This window comes from Poecile atricapillus, chromosome 3 (assembly GCF_030490865.1).
Source record: "Poecile atricapillus isolate bPoeAtr1 chromosome 3, bPoeAtr1.hap1, whole genome shotgun sequence".
NCBI classification, from domain to species: domain Eukaryota; kingdom Metazoa; phylum Chordata; class Aves; order Passeriformes; family Paridae; genus Poecile; species Poecile atricapillus.
The window spans coordinates 87,516,206-87,533,123 of record NC_081251.1 but is presented as its reverse complement, the minus strand read 5'-3'; the positions used below and the strand labels follow the sequence as shown (position 1 = coordinate 87,533,123).

The following is a 16,918-nucleotide window of genomic DNA, read 5'->3' as shown; positions in this document are numbered from 1 at the left end:
CAGGTCTCTGCCCCACAGGGTGATAGGGGCCCTCACCACAAATGGCTGGATGGTTGCCGTTTTGCCCTCAGGACCTTCAACAACAACATTGTGCATGCTATGCATAGAAACCGCAACATCCCCAATCCCTGAGATCATACCAGCCACAGCCAGCAATTCCCAGGTGAATGGCCATGATCGACATCTGCCCCAGGGTCTATCATCCCTAGACGGGAGAATTTTTCCCCATGACACAACAGGCCACACTCTAAGATGGGTTTATTGTTGCCCACAATCTGTGTACACATCATGGTGGGATTGAGAGGGACTCATTTTGGGTATTTCAGTAAAAATGCTTGAGCAGTAGGCTGACCCTGGGGAAGTTGGTATGGTGGGTCAACACAGGAGATAGTGACAAAAATCTTGTCCCCTGGAGTCACAGTCACAATTTCTGGTAAAATGTTTATTTGTTCTGGCCCATTGATGGAGTCCCCACCAAGTAAAATGTCTTGAGGGCTATTGCATGGCGCAAGTTTCCCTGTTGAAATTTTATAAATATCTTCATTGAGAAAGGCAATGTACAACGTGCTTGCCAGCTGGTGCCAGGTTCCCACCTGAACCTTTGAGCATGTGGGATCTTTTTCATATGTGGAGGAACCTCTGGAACTGATGTTTGTTTCTCCTAGTGTTCCAGAATGGTGGACAGAGCAGGCCAGGACAACATTCCATTTGCTGTTGTAGCGCAGGGCTGTCCCATGCTCTGCTGGAAGTTTCCTGAGTGCTGCTGGTAAGGTGATTGTCCCTTGGACCACTGATAGTTCTTACAATTGTCCTGTGGGGCCATCTATTCTGGGCAGTCTTTTAAAAAATGTCCTAATTCACTGCAGCAGAAACGCGTGCCTTTGTCTTTTTGGGAAACTGCAGTGAAGGCTCCTGCCACCCTGTTGACAATGCCTTTGGTAACTGCCTGTGCCACAGTATTTTTGGTAGAGGAATGCTTGGTGCAAGTCTTCACCATTTGTTTAATTTGTTCCTTGACAAGGGGTAGAGCCCTTAGGATTGTTTTGCATTGCATCTTAGCATTTGCGAGAGCAATTTTGTTCAGAACCTCTTTTCAACTTTCAGGACTTTCTAATTGTTTTTCCAGGGACACTTTTAATAGGTCTACAAATTGTATAAATGTTTCATCAACCCCTTGCTTGATGTTAATGAAGTGCTGTGTTGGTATGGTATCATCGGGGATGAGGGGCAAAGATGTTTTGGCTGTGGTGGCTATGTCCTGCAATGCAGCTTCTGGTATAACATTCACTTGATCGGTTGGTTTTTGAAAGTCACCTTCTGCTAACTGCTCAATAGACAAACTGGGTCTATTGGCAACTTTTGAATAAGTGTCTGATAAAGACTTTAAGTGTTTTTTCCACTGCCTTTCTCACAGAATATATTTGGCTGGGGAAAGGAGACAGTTCATAATATTTTTGATGTTGTGAGGAACCAGTGTGTGTGAGGAGGAGGTGGCTTTGATCAAGTTTTTGAAAAAGTGGGATCCCTGGCCATGTTCATTTGCCACCTTAACTAGTTCTTTAATTTCCCCATAGGGGATGGGCTCCCAGGAATTGTTGGCTGTTGGCCTTCTCCTCCATTTGTAAGCAACCGGGAAAGCAGAGATCTTATTTGCCAGTTCCCACTCTCCCTCCCGGGTGGTCTCCCTTTGAGTCTTGGCCCAGCAGTCCTCAGACTGGGTGTTTGAGTCTGAGGACTCGGTGGTCTCATCCTTTCAAAGAGGATGGAGGGTGCTTTATTGGAGCACAGGGCCCTTTTGGATAGACCAGATCTGCCTGATGGCGTGAGGCATTGGAAGTGAAGATGGCTTCCTTCTGGTTTTTGCCATTGCCACTTCCAGTTCCAGTGTTACGAGAACCAGAAGGGGGTTGTGTTGCCGCTGAAGATGAATAGATCACACAGACACAGCTCAAGGTGTGGTGAAAGGAAGAGAAAATTTATTTCTTCTCCCAGGATTTATAGGTTTCTGACCACGGCCAGGGATTGGATGGTCAGGATAACACTTTCCCAACCACACTGGCCATGAGAGATGTCCATCACAAGACGTGTAACAGAAGGAATGTACACATATCTCTATGTTTACAGTTACTGTCCTGGGAAAGTCTTAGAAAACTATGCCAGCAAGTTCAGAAGCTGAGTTTTCAGGGTGAAAGGGTTGGACAGCAGGGGAGAAGCCAACAGCAGAAAGGGTGGAGTTTACGGAAGGGGTGGGGTCCGCAAGGGGAAAGGAGTTCCCAGCAATAGGGGGAGGTCCTGACACACACCCACTGACGACACAGGGGGAAAGGAGGAGCAGGATGCAATAGGAAGTGTGGAGAAAGGTGGTGAAGAGGCAGGGAGGTGGCTGTTTTGAGGGTTCAAGGCAGGAAAACATGAACATGGGGGTGACAAAATGGTGGGGCTGGCCACATTGCCAGCACCATTTTGTGGGTCAGTAACAAGAGGTGGGACTGGGTAGAGTGGCATAGAACGGAGGGCAAGGGGAAAGTCCAGGGCAGCATGGTCAGTGCTGTCCTGGGAGGGGGAGAGAGGGGATCAAGAGGCATCAGGGCATTGGCAACCACCCTGTGCAACACCACAATTGCCTGCTGATCACCCCTCAGCTGGTGAGGTTTTAGGAATATGAGGAGAGGGTAAAAGGGAAGGGGCTTTTACTGAGGACCTGAAACCTCTCCTGAAGGTTTCCCCAAGTTTTTCAACTGACTTAACTATAGTATGAAATAAAGGAAAAACTTTGCCATCCATAAATCACAACCCGGTTGAATGTTATATAATTTTATCCCAACATTGTCCCAAAACTCTCCCAAGAAAACAGAATACCATGCAACATTAGGGAAATATTTAGAAACCCAATGAAAAAATCTCTTTAATTGTCCCTTAGAAAACTTAAATTCTCCTGCAGCAAGGGTTTCTACAACTTGGTAATAAAAGTCCATCTGAGGAGGGCTGAGCTTAGGACGGCTCAGTTTGTTGCCCATCCTCTGTTCTTTGCTCCCACACCCAACAGCAAAAGGAAAACATAAAGGAAAAGACTCCAATATAACAACTTAAAATTTTTCTTCAGGCAGCACAAAGCCCACTGGGTCAACAGAAAGCTGTTGGGTGGATGGTCAGCCCATCAATCAGCCTCCAGAATCTTTGACCTTGCTGTCATTGGAGGGTTTCACTCGCCCCTCGGAGAGCCTTCATTTGAACATTGAGGGTTCTCCTTGGGGAGCTGGCTAACCTGAAAGTGGCTTGTGTGTTGCAGCTGAAAGCTGCAGGAGATGCTTCTCCAGGGATCCCCTAGCACCTAGGTCCCTGTTCAGGTACCAGCTGTGGCAGTCTGGTCAGTGGTCTGGGTGCCACAACTTTCCCAGAGAAGTGTCCTTGGAAGGACTCTCTTGGGCACACAGGCACTCCCTGCCCTGCCAAGAGTAATCTCAGCTCTGAGCCCTGAAAAGGGCTGTTGAGTGATTGCAGCTCTTTGGGTGACATCCGGGTTACACAGAAGGAGGGACAAGAGCCTTGTGCAGTTTTCCGCAAGGAGCTTTTATTCTAGATCCAGGGACATGGAGAACTCCAGCTACTGCAAAGGGATCAGGGACAAAAACTCTGGATAGTCAAAGAGAAGGAGTGGTTTACATAGGAGCATCAGGAGTAGTCAACTGAGTTCAGGGGCGGAGCAAAGGGAAGGGACTAATGGCATACATAGAATTTGCAGAGTATATAAATTTTGGGCTCTAAGGCATGCTGGGGGTGACTCCTTTTGTTGCTCCATTAAAGAAGGAACTTGTTTAGGAGCTTTCCCTCCAAGGGAGAGTTGTGGATTCTTTCTTAATTGGCCCACTGGCCTCCACAATAGCCTGCCTTCTAATTTTAGTGCTTTTTAAGACTTCCTTATTCAGATGCCAGAGTTTCTCTTGATTGAGGTAAGTGAGCCTCCAGGTGAATTTTTTTGTCTATATGATGTGCATGTCTACCTGAATGCATGCTGCATTAGTAGGGGACAAAAATAATGATAGAATTTCTATAGCCTCCCTTGGAGGGAAGAATGATCTTTTCAATAAGCAGTCTTTCATCCCCCTGCTGCTGACAGAAGATCTGCCCAGGTTTGTCTAGATTCTACATCAGTGCCTTTTGAAAGGACTAAACATCTAATAAAATCTAATTTGAAATGTTAGGAGAGGAAAATATTAAAGTGCAATCTGGAATATGTAATTTTTTACATGTTACATAGGACAAGTTTTGTCCTATGGTACTAAGCACAAATTTTATGAATTTTAAGGAAGGATCATAGTTTCAAAGTCCATATTCCAATTTTATATTTTAGGCAATTGCTTTCTTGGTATGATACCTTGATGTCACTTGTTATGGTTTGTGCCATGTGCCTATTGCCTAGTTTCTCTTATTTCTCTTATTTTAAGATAAAGATTTAGAAAGAGCATTTTGTTTCCTCTTTCTCCAGAACAGTCCCTTCCTGGGAACGTACAGGAATAGTAACTACACACCTGTGGAGCCCACTAGAGAGCCAATAGAGGTAATTGTTGCACCTTTTACTGCATTTTAGGTCAACTATGTGAAGCTGTATCTCGTCTCATAACACATCATCCTGAATTTATAGATTACATAAACTAATACACGTTTTTGGAAAGGAATTCGGCCTTGCATTGCTCTTTTCATTGTGAAAAAAAATGTTTTCCTAAAAGCCAAACAAAATTAATTATATTACTGGTGCAATTGTATTAAAACTGTAACCAAAGTAAGTAAACTAGAATGCATAATTAATTCAGATAGCAAGTTCTTCACAGTATTGAGAAGCTATCTTAGAATCCTGACCCCCAAATAATCTGAGGAAGGTTTAGGTATTCTTCTCTGAAGGCACTGTTCTTCTTACATTCAAGTAAGCTTAACCTGTAGAAAGCAGTCACCTTTACATATTGGATGTGTGACTCTATATAAAGGTGATAAGAGTCCCATTTCAAAGGGACTTAATTTCTACCATGACTGAGCAACTATCATGATGCATGTTAAATAAACTGCAAAAACAGATATTGTGTGTAGAACTTGAAGAAATGGAGCGGTTATTTGCTTGGCAGTCAAAACGGACTGGCATGGGGGTGCTCATGACTAACCCAATTATCAAAATCTTTGTGTGCCAAAGAACAGCAATTTTTGTCTTAGCAAATCATAGTTTGCAGTACTGAAAGGGGATTTTTATCTGTAGAGCTAGAGTTATACTTTTAATACGTAATTATTGGACTTCCACTGAATCGCAAGAGCTTTTGAAATGATAAAGGAAAGTAGAGAAAGAGTAAAGCAACACTTTCTGATCTGAAAATAAGCCTGTCTGTCCTTTCTGGCATCTGCAACCAGACTTCAGTGGTTGATAGTGGAGTCTATCACAACATTTTTTTACAAGAACAGATGAATTTGTTGTGATGTTTTTAACAGCAACCATGCTTCCTGAAGACCACTGGTCCATGTAGTTTTACTGTGGTAGAATTGTGCAGTCACAGAATAATTGAGGTTGGAAGGGACCTTAAGACATCCCTAGCCTGACCTCCTGCTTCTAGCAGGGCTGGCCCTTCAATCAGCATACACAGTTGTCATTGCTCTTGCAAGGGCTGGCCACTGTAACAATTTTAGTTTTTCCCTTGCTGCCTTCTTGGCTAATATGATTGTTTGTTACCAAAAAGCAGGGGGAGACATTCATCAGCTCTCTCTGCTGGTGAGCTAAGGTGTTCTGCAATATGTATTTGATTCAATATCTTCAATTGGGGGAATATACATAATAACTATTATGTCATCTAAAAATGTATGGTAAAGTACAAATATTTAGAGCCTGACAGCTTTCTTTCCTGGTACCTTTAAAGCTTTGAAGTTTTTTCAAATTTTATATTCAGTAAAAGCAAGCCATTTTTGAAAGTTTCTAGGGAAAGAATAGGTTCCTGGCAAGGTACATGGGGAATGATAATGTAATAATAGAATATGTAAAGTTGTTCCAATGCTTGGTCATCTTTTCAGTGAAGAAATTTTTTTTCTGTTATCCAATCTGAACCTTCCCTGGTGCAGCTTGAGTCCATTCCCCCTTGTTCCTTCACCAGTTACCTGGGAGAAGAGACAGACTCCTGCCTTGTCACATCTCCTTTCATGCAGTGGTAGAGTGGTAAGGTCACCCCTGAGCCACCTTTTATCCAGACTAAACAATCCCCAGCTCCTTCAGCAGCTTCTCACAGGACTTGTGTTCAAACCCTTCACCAGTTAATATAATAATACATTAATAATATAATATATTAATATAACATTACTTTGCAGGGGATTTTATTGTTGATTTTTATTTGCTTTTACATCTGATATCTTTTGAGACAGAGTAAGACTTCAAACCTGGCGACCCCACCTTGTAGGTCAAGGACAAAATTTCTAGGCAGTGGAGAGAGAAAAAAATAATCATCCTTATAGAACTTTGTAATAAGCAGTATTTCAAGATGAAATGTTTTGCCTTTGGAAAGTGTTATGCTTTAGCTAGAAAATGTCACCAGAAGTAATTATTGTTTGGATAGTATTCCACAAAGAGGTGTAAAAGACTGTTGAGCTACACAGGCACCAAACTAGAATCTAGGTTTCAACTTGGTTTTGCACTTCACAGTACAACTAAACCATTTATGAATTCCACATTATCTTTCAGCTACAAGATGAAACAATTTTGTAACTTCTCATTTCAGAATTGGGGCAGTGAACTGTCTTGTCCTGGTCACACTCCATCTAGTCGTGTCCCAACATCAGGTGAGAAAGAACTCCTAACCTAAAATCACACATGGGAAAAATTTAATCTTTTGTTTCTAAAAACAATAAGATGTTGAAATTGCACATCCTAGATGGAAAACAAACAATAAAAGCTGATATATTTAGCAGCAGGGGAAAAAGTCTGTCTTGCCATTCACAGTAAGTTCTGCATGACAGCAAGTATATGTCTGTGGATAAATGGGATCACATTTATTGTATGAATGTATGATATACATCATTCATCATACAGCAACATGGCAGATTAAAACTGCCCAGGAGGGTTAGTGACAAAACAGTGCATTGTAAGTGTTGTGTGTAGTTTGAAGATTTTACAGGGAGATTTTTAACAGGATCATATTGATCTATGACCCAAACCTGAAAGACAATTAAAAGAAATTGAATATATGTATCTGTAAATATATCTAGTCTGCTTTCATATTTTTACCTAAGGTGTTTTAAGTTCCATTTCTTTGCATGCTAGTGTATTACACTGTGGCAAGCAAAGGCAAGAAGTTACACATTTCGCCTAGATGACACACAGAACATGAGGGTTCTTCTACCTTAAAAGTCTGAAAAAATGCCATCAGATTGGTAACTAAGGCTTGCATATTTATTCTATTAAACAGTATTTTGTCAGTAATCCTGCTTTTATTCTCCTACTGCTTTTTAGTACATGAGCTACGACCTGCTGACATCAAAGCCATAGGAGCACTTGGAGATTCCCTGACTGTGAGTACTGCTGTATTCCCACATTTAGAATGAGAAAAGCCATTGTTGATTTCTACCCAGATGTTGTCATATCAGGCATCATCAGATAGAAAGCAAATTGCTTTGGCTTGGCAAAGCAAAACTCATCTACCTGGTTCCCTTTGCAAAGATATAGCCTGAAGGAATATGAGTTACACTGGAAATTGTGTAATCCAGTAATGAATAGTTCAGGCCAGGACAGAAATGGGATCCCATTCTCTGTTGCATATAGTTTATTCAAGAGTTTTTGAAATGGGAATTGGCTGTCCTATAGGAATAGTCTTTTCTGACATGGAAAAAAAAGAAGCGAAAGCAGTTGATATTTTTGATGGAAGAGACATTTTGCTGAAAACTCCCGGGGAAATCATTGATGGCAAAATGAAGTGCTTCCCACTTGAGATAATTCTGATACTTCTATATTTCAGAGTTTTGCTTTCAGATTTTGTTTCCTGGGTTAGGTATCTTCCAGTTAAAGCTCTGATGTATTTCAAGTACTAAGAAATGGAAGTTTAAAACAAAAAGTAGGCACAAAAAGGAAAAAAAAAATGCCCCAGAGAAGAATAGCAGGGAACACTGCAGATCTACACTGAAGTTTTCTGAGAAAAAGTTCTAGAATTACACAGCCCTACAGAACTGTTCTGGCATGACATGAAAGGAAACATTTGCGTCAACAGTTCCCATGAAGTTCAACTCCTGAACTAAACCAGTGCTCATTCTAGCAGCTTCTGTTCCTGTTGAGTTCAGATGGACTTGTAGGATCTGAAGCTCTTCAGTGATCAGGCTTATCTGATAGTCAGGTGTGCATGTCCTCATTATGCATCATGCACCTTCTCGTTAGCTCTGAAACGAATTTTGCTTGACCTGATGTAATCCTGCCTTTCCCCCTGCTGCAAAGCTTTGAGTTTTTCTTAGAAGAAATCAGTAAAGCACTATAAGTCTCCCTCCTATCCATTGCCATGACTCTTAAAATTAATTGCTTTATTTCCTCCCCACATCAAATGCTAGGTATGCACACTAGCACATATCTCTTATTTTAAAAATATTAGTACTTTTAATATATGAAATATCTCAGAAAGCCCTAGTCATAGGGGTCAGATTATGATGCTTGTGGTCTCTGTCTCAGGAGCTGAGCAAGGCAGGTTCTCATAAAGCCATTATTCATGTAGTTCCTACCAGTTGCCACTGCCACAGCAAGGTGTGTTTGGGGGTTTTATTAAGTGATTTATTTGGAGGGCCAGAAAAACTGGCATAGTATTTCCCACATGTGTACACATACATCTCCCACAGCAGCCATGCATGCTTCGTACAGCATAAGCATCCTTGGCACAGGGGGTCTGCAGGAGCAAAGTCGGCCAAGGCATGGATTTTCTTCCTGATACTCCTCATAAGATCCCTGAATGCAATCAGTTTTTATGCCTGAATTGATGCCATGGCTTTTTGAAAAATACAAAATTAGATGAGAACATTAAAAAACTGTAAAGCTGCAGAAGAACTCCTTCTCATGTTTGCTGCCCTGAATGCGAGGCAGAGTGCTGACCTTGCTAGAGGTCTGTCCCCATCCTGTGAGCTACTCAAATTCAGGACAGAGGTCTTTGTTCTGATGGCTTTATGTATTTATTTAATTTTGAAGGATTTCAAAGTTCACAGTGCAGGAATAAAGGCTGTCTCAATCTAGATACAGTTGGAGATTAATGAAACATTGAGCAATTTAGTCATGTCGCTAGTTAGAATTCATCTGACTTCTCTAGCACCAATGCACAGTGAAAGCAATAGACACACCAACATGCTTATCTATACTGGTAAAAAAAAATCCTGTCTACACCTCATCAGGTTTGTGTGTTAAGTAGCAGACTGGATCCAGGAGAGAAAAAATGGATTGTACACCAAAGATTTGTTTACTTTGCAGATTAAAAAGGAGCTCCTCTGATTTATGTACAGCTAAAACTGGAGTTTTTTCATCAGTGTTTGGGGCTTTTTTTTCCTGGATTATTAAGTCTTGCAAAATCATCTTTCTTCAGGAAATGCCAGGATGAAGCATTTTCCATCAGAAAAAAATTCAAAGAAATAAAAAGCTGTTGATGTTAATCTGGGTCCCACTGGGTTGCTAAAACAGTATGAGCAGCCACTTTAAAGTCTTTTGTCCTTGACCTTACAATCTGATGTCCTCTGGCTGGATTGTATCTCCTCTGATGCTCCATGGTCTACTGTCTAGATGAGTTCCTTTTGTATGTGAGAAGAAGCACGGAAAATTGAAGTGTGGGAGATGCAGGGCTACCCACAGGCCAGCGTGTGGTGGTGAATGAGGACAAAGACCACTTATGCTAAAATTCAGATATTGTAAAAGCTTGGCTAAATGCAGAGTAATGTTACTAGAATACTTCAGCACTTTCAATACATAATATTTATCTTACCTAAATTTGTAGGGCTTTATTTTCTTTTAGTATTTTATCAATTGTATTTCCATCTTTTGCAGACTGCAGTAGGAGCCAAAGTACCAGATCTACAAACAGACTGGAAGGGACTTTCCTGGAGGTAAGTGAAAATGCTGGTTTGGTTTTTTTTTCTCTTTTTTTGTCCACACAGTTAAAAGTGTGGGTCACCTGGTTGTGTAGTTACATCTTTGTCTATGTAAATTTAGAGGAAGGATGCTGACAGCTGTCACCCTGAAAATTAAGCCTTCTGATAATGTTTTCATAGTTTTAGTTACTTTCCTATGAGACTGTGGTAAACATAAGTTGTTTACACATTCCTTCTAAGAAACGTCTTTTGATGGACATTTTGCATGACCAGTGTGCTTGGGAAGGTGGTAACTTAATTATCCAATCCCTGTTCATTCTCAAGAATCTATAAAGACTGGAGTCAGAAAATAAAGTCACAGGTTTTTGTTCTAACACTGAAAGTAGTAGTGTGAATCATTTTGTGTCCTTTAGCAAGAGACAGCAAGTATTGTTTGGTAAGGATTGGCAGAGGCAGGACTGGAAGAGGAGTGATTCCTGTGGATGGGTTGTATTTGTTTTTGTGGGCTTTTTCATGCCTCTTTTCTTCTTTTCTTTTTCTTGTGTGTCTGTGTTAACCCAATCTGATTGCTACAAGCATGGTCCCATGTCACAGTACCTTTTAGCCTTTTCCTAGTATCTCTGGAACTTATTCAAAGTGTTGCTGTGGTTATCTACTGCAATGTCTAATGCTAGAAGGTCTGAGTGCGTGTGGATTGGCATGAACATGGCAAAAGCACTGCATACGTACTCAGTGAAGATGTTCCAAACACCTTTGCTATTGCAAAGTGGGAAAGCACTGCACATCAGAGAGTGTGAAGCTCAATATCCATGCTAGAGTGGAAGGAAACTGCCTGCTCCCTATGGGCAGACATATAGTTGATAAGTGTGTGCATGTATACGTTGTCCTATTTGCTCTTTCTACAGCCCTTTGCTTGTGTCTGCAGGCATGAATATTTTCAGAAGGGGCTGCCACAAGTGGTGTAAGTTTATTGGCTCTGCACACAGACAAGTTCTGAACGGTAGAGGCAGAGGCTGTATGTAATCGGCATTGCAGAATTGCAAATAGGTAGTTAATGAATATTTAATGCAATCTCTGCATAACTGTGCACAATGTAGTTTCATTAAGGTAATGTGGAGCAACTTTAGTGAGGAAATATGCCTTTCTGTGATAGGTATCCCAGCATGTCCATATGAAAAATCAGTTCTCCCAATATGGTCTGTTCCCAGCCTGAAGGCATAGCTTCTATCTTAGTGCTGCCCTGATTTATTTAATGCAAGTTATCTTTTCACTACTTTCCCTGAATTTCCGTGGTTTATCTCCTTAGTCCTATTTGAAGCAAGTATTTTGGAGTGTATGTGTGTGTGTGTTTTTCTTCTTGGACTGGTACAACAACATATGGTGACAATAAGACAGATGGCTGCAGGATTAACCCCACTGGGTGATTTTATTCTTTCTCTTTGTAGTATTGGAGGTGATGCGACCCTGGAGATCCAGGCTACTTTACCCAGTGAGTATCCTAGAAAAGCAAAAGTTGGGTTTTACACTGAAAGTCGTTTAAGTGGATGCTAGGAAGCATCTGGAAATGGTCATTCTTTCCTTGAAAATGGTGGGGATGTCCATCTTTTGTGGGTATAAGTAGTTCATGTGAGTGAGAACTGAATCCAGACCGGATTAGCTGTAAAATTAATTCAGCCCCTCCACATCACAGGACCTGCATGTGATTGTATCATCCTTTAGACCAAAAAGAATTAGGAGTAAATGTGCTGAAGGTGACAGGAGTTCATGGCAGACCTGCTCCTCCCTTATTTTGTTGTTTGCTTTTGAGTGACTAACTGTACTGTCTGTGGACAAATGAAGGGTTATGAAACAAGTAGCACTCAGTCTAACCAGGATTGTTGACAAAGCTATGGTTCTTCCTGATAATGTCAAGTTGCTACATAGCAGTAGAAAAAAAAATCTAAAAGTACTATATATTTTTGCCCTAATGTTCTGTGCAATTGGGCCTGTGGTTGCCATAGAAACCATTAAGTGGTCAACATGACAATGAATTGGAAGGCACTTGGTTTACAATGGCTCCTCTATTTGTATGTGATCTATGCTGTGGAGCAGTTTGACAGTACCTGACATTGTTAGTAATAAAATCTGATGTGCTTTGCCTTGTACCAGGCATATCACTGTGTTTGAAGAAAAATAGAAGGCACAATTCATTTATGCATTATAAATGAGATTCTATAAAGAGGTTTCAGACAGCACTACAGACACAGTAACAATAACAGTTTACAGACATTATGCTTCCCCACTGTAAGTTTCAGTGAAATCTAGAAAAATGAAAAAAATACACTTCTCTGCCACAAGTAGTATTATCTAGCTGGAGGAGTGAGAGATAGAGGGCCATATTCAGGGAACACTTAAATTCAGGACTGGTGGATGCCCAAGATCCACCTATGCATCTCCTGGGCCGCCAGGCCCTGACTCTTCAGGCCCTTGGAGAGAAATCATTGCAGTGATGAAATTTGGACAGTAACTAGAGTCTTCAAAGCAGGTGTGTCTCTAGCTACTGTAAAGTCATAGTGGAAAAACAGGTCCGTATTCTCACCACTCAATTGGCTCCTACTTCTGCAGGGGGGCAATGCTGCTGGCTGTAATGTTGTAAATGGTTAAACAGTGTGGCTTTTCTTTTTAAGACATCTTGAAGAAATTCAATCCAAACCTCTTTGGCTTCTCCACTGGCAGTTCTAAGGAAACATCTGGATTCAACGTTGCAGAGAGAAATGCCACAGCACGGTAAGGACAATCCCAAACAAGAAAGGCAAAGGAGTGAGAGTAACCTACTTTTGTGATGCATGTCAGGGTTGAGGTAATGCTGATGACCTGCTGGTACTCAGCATGCTTCTGTGATCTGATGTTTTAAATTGTGAATTTCAGGGTTTTATTTTTTTAAATTCAATTCAGTATTTGGGGGATCTATTTGTTATCTTTTTCTAAATTAGACACAAGCTTCCTTTCTTTATTTGACTGTTGTCCCTAATTTTTGAGCCAATGCCTTAGTTATGTGTCTAATTCAACCAGTACCTTTTTCTGCCCAGTCTTAATTGTACAGGTCCCTAATTCACTGTCAGGCACTATCTGTAATGAGGAAAAAAATCATGAGCATATCTTTTATTCTTTGATTTCTAGAGAATGTCCCTGAAAATAGAAGCCCCCTGCTACCCTAATGGCATTAAAAATTATCCCTGTTTGCAGTGCAAAATTAGAAAAAAAAAATCATCTGGGAAATAACTCCTTTCTCTTCCTGAAGAAAAACTACTAGTCTGTTAACAACCAAAACATGTAAGAATCTGTATGGCTTACACTGTGCCTGCTCACAGAATTTGTTTCCAGAGCTTTTTGTGACACCTTTAACAACCATTAAATCTGCTTCAGAAAGATTTAGGATAACTATCTAAGCTTGTATAGCTACTAAATATTTAATGGATTCCCTGAGCAAAGCTGACTCAGCATGATCAATATAGTTCTAGGAATCCAAATAATGTAACTGCATTTGTATACCTGCTGGAGAGAGGCAGGGCTTATTAGCTCAAGCACAGTCTTTTTCTAGTATAGCAGGAGATCATTTTCAGTGTGTTTGGTGTCTCAGCATGGCTTGTGCTTTGACCCATGGATGTTGCATCCTGTCCAGAGCTGGACCAGGGCTCTCAAGCCTGGCAGTCCCACAGTGTAAGCACTCTCTTCCAGCCATAAGACAAGCCATAGGAATTTAAGGCCAGATCAGGAAGGCTGGTTAGGTGCCCAGCTTCTGTGTCAGCACCAAACTCCGCCACTAGATTTTTGAAGCGAGTCATGCAACTCAATGTCTCTGTGCATCTGGGCATTAGTGTTTTTTTTTTCCCAAACAAAACGCACTGAGGCCAACTCTGAGATGGGAAGAGCTCATACCAGTTGCCTGCCACTTAGCAGCCATTCCAGCTGAAGCCGTTTCAGATCAGATTATTCACTTGTGCAACTTGCTCCTTCAGTGTTTGCTCAGCCTTTTGAGGCATCACTTTCCTTATAATGATTTCTGCTGATCCTGAGATCCCCCTGCAATGAGGAGTGGGGGTCAAGAAGGTGATATTCTTTTAGAGCACACATCTAAAATCTTCTGTTCTCTCTCCTAGTGATATGCCAGCCCAAGCACGTGCTTTGGTGGAGCTGATGAGAAGCAGCTCGGTAGGTGGGATTTGGGCCACACCTCAGTGTTGCTGTGGTTTCTGGGAGATAACTGTAATTAATGGGATGTTTGAGTCATGAAGAGTGCTTTACTGGTGAAAGAAAAGTCCTTGTCTCTTCTGTGCTTTCCAAGATGAATGTGCAAGATTAATTACCCCTAATATAGGGTGCAGTGCAGCCAGGAGATGTAAGGACGGTAGTGAGGAACAGGAGAAATACGAAGGCTCTGGTGAGATCACAGAATTGCTTTGTTGAGCAGCAAGCTTCAAAGTGAAGGTCATAAAGGCTGAGTGTAAAATTGCTGAAGCAGGTACATGCAGACCAACATGAGTCACAAGAGGCTACTGAAGTCTTTGCAGGAGAAAAAGCCTTCTCAAAGTCTGGTTTTGAGCAGGCAAATAATTAATCAGTGACCAGGAACCTCAGGAATGGATGAATCTCTGTCACACCATAATCTTTTAGAAAATTAGTAGGGGATCTAGCATTGTGGATGCGTCTGTTGTGCCAGCTCCACTGAGGGCTATGAAGGACATCAAAAGCAGGGAGGGAAAGAAATCTGAGAAAGCCAAGGCCTGCCCTGCTCTGGGTGTTAGCTGAATTTGAGTGGATGACCATCTGGGTGTGAGCTATCGGTTCAGGGAGAGCATTCCCTCTAAGGGAATGGGAGTGCCTGGTGCTCCTTGGCTCAGACTGAATGGGAATGGAAGGCACTGAATAAGCAGGATTTGTCAAAGTATGTGGCTCTCCATGCCAGAGCTCATGGGAGATGGTGCATGCTCACCCCACTGTCAGTTACTCAGCATTGCCAATTGTTTGGAAGTGAAGGGAGCTGGTATGGCTTTTCAATAGAATAGAAGAACAGAGGCTGTCATGCTTTGTTTTATTCACAGCTTTTTATGCATTTTTTTAAAAAGGGAGAGGGGTGTGCCCCGGACATAACATTGCCTCTTCATGAAAGTCTTTCTGAGCAAATTGATGGTTAAAGAGGAGAATTCAGACCTGTGGGTGATTCCCAGGCCCTCCCTCTATTTCTGGGATCCTTTCGCAGATGTTTGTTATGTAAATGCACTACACTAAAAATAGCTGCCTTTGATTCCTTTCTTTGTACTGAATGTTACAAAATGTTTTGATGAGATCCAGCTCAGCAGTGTCTATTGTTAGCTTGTGGTGACGTGGATGCTGCAGCTGCCCTTATATGAGCTCAGTGAAGTCACCAGCCTCCTGGACTCTTCTATTTTAATTCAGCTGTCTGTTCCCTGGGGCACCCCTTGCCCCTCCTGGCCACGGGGTAATTCTTGCCCAGCTGGCAGGGATCCCCAGCAGCTCCAGTTCCACAGCTACATGAGTCACTCCAGCCTCCACTCCCACCTGGCTTTATCCCCACGCTGCCTGCAGTGTGCAGCCATGGCTGGCATATATCTCCTGTCCATCCCTGTTTTGAAGCTGACATTCATTTAGGGATGCTTGCTGCCACAGACACATTTCCATGCTTGGTTACCCTGAGAGAGCTTGTCTGCTGAAGGGAATTTCCTTACAGAAGCCAAGGTGAATTACAGTAGACTAGCAAACAGTTCAGATTTTCCCCCTGGAGAGATGCTTTTCTTTTGCCAGTTTAACTCAGCATATCTCCTTTGTTCTGCCCTACTGTCTGTGCCCCATTCAGCACCTTTTGTGAGTGTTTCCTCTGCATGCCTAAGCAATGGATGCTGCAATTTGTTTGTTTTATGTACCACTAGAAAATTAACTTCAAGGAAGACTGGAAGCTGATTACCATTCTTGTTGGAGGCAGCGACCTATGCCAGTACTGCTTGGACAAGGTTTGTATCTCTGAATTAGGCATGCTCATCCAGGCATTTGGCAGGTAACCAGCCCTGGAAACATAGCCTTTCTCTCTCTCAGGGAGCCAAAATTCTTCTTTGTTTAAAAAGCACTTAGAAGTCCTGCCCTTTTCATCTGTATTGTATCAGAAACAAGTGCACAGCTTTTAATACAGGGGCTCAGCAGCTCTGGAGAAATGCATTATATAAGTACTAGGAACCTGCTCATACTGAACAAAACACAAAGATTAAGCTGAAGAGCTCTCTCTGCTTAACTGGACAATGTAATCAGTGTAACACAGTGTGGTGTCTCAGGCATGTTAGGGGACACAAGTAAAGTCTTCTGGAAAACATCTCCACACAACAATTACTGATGATATCCAATTCTTGCTTCAGAATGACACCCGAAATAATATAATCTGTTTATAGTGAAAAACATGTCTTTAGCTGTCAGTGGTCATCCCCTCTGAAACTGTTCATGTGTCACAGACTTGGGGGTCTGTACCCCAGCTTGTTGACATGACCAGGCACTGTTCTCTGTTTTGCTCTTCAGTCTGCTGCCTGGAGCCTTTGTCTCCACAGCTACACCTCTATAACTACAGTCAGAAAGTTGTTTTGCTTATGGGCTTTGTGGGGTCTGACTACCTTCATGTCAGTTTCTCCAGATGGGCACTTTGAAAAAAAAGATATTGTTCTGTTCATAAGGCAAACCAGTCTGATCTGGGTCCCATAAAAGACAACCCAAAATCCAAAAATATGATTAACATAGTCATTATCAGGGAGAGGCTCTGCCAAGATACCTCAGGATTTTCTACAGAGATTAGAGGAAGGTATTAATGGCA

General features: G+C 41.9%; 1 protein-coding gene across 1 annotated transcript in view; it reads left to right on the top strand.

The window, feature by feature from the left end:
* Window positions 1–16,918, top strand: part of PLB1 (phospholipase B1) — an 86,271-nt gene that overhangs the window by 57,105 nt on the left and 12,248 nt on the right. Inside the window, exons 42-49 of the mRNA XM_058836019.1 lie at window positions 4,487–4,558; window positions 6,744–6,804; window positions 7,475–7,533; window positions 10,025–10,083; window positions 11,514–11,557; window positions 12,735–12,834; window positions 14,208–14,259; window positions 15,996–16,076. Of these exons, the coding sequence (XP_058692002.1) occupies window positions 4,487–4,558; window positions 6,744–6,804; window positions 7,475–7,533; window positions 10,025–10,083; window positions 11,514–11,557; window positions 12,735–12,834; window positions 14,208–14,259; window positions 15,996–16,076 (528 nt within the window). The remainder of the gene's footprint in view (window positions 1–4,486; window positions 4,559–6,743; window positions 6,805–7,474; window positions 7,534–10,024; window positions 10,084–11,513; window positions 11,558–12,734; window positions 12,835–14,207; window positions 14,260–15,995; window positions 16,077–16,918) is intronic.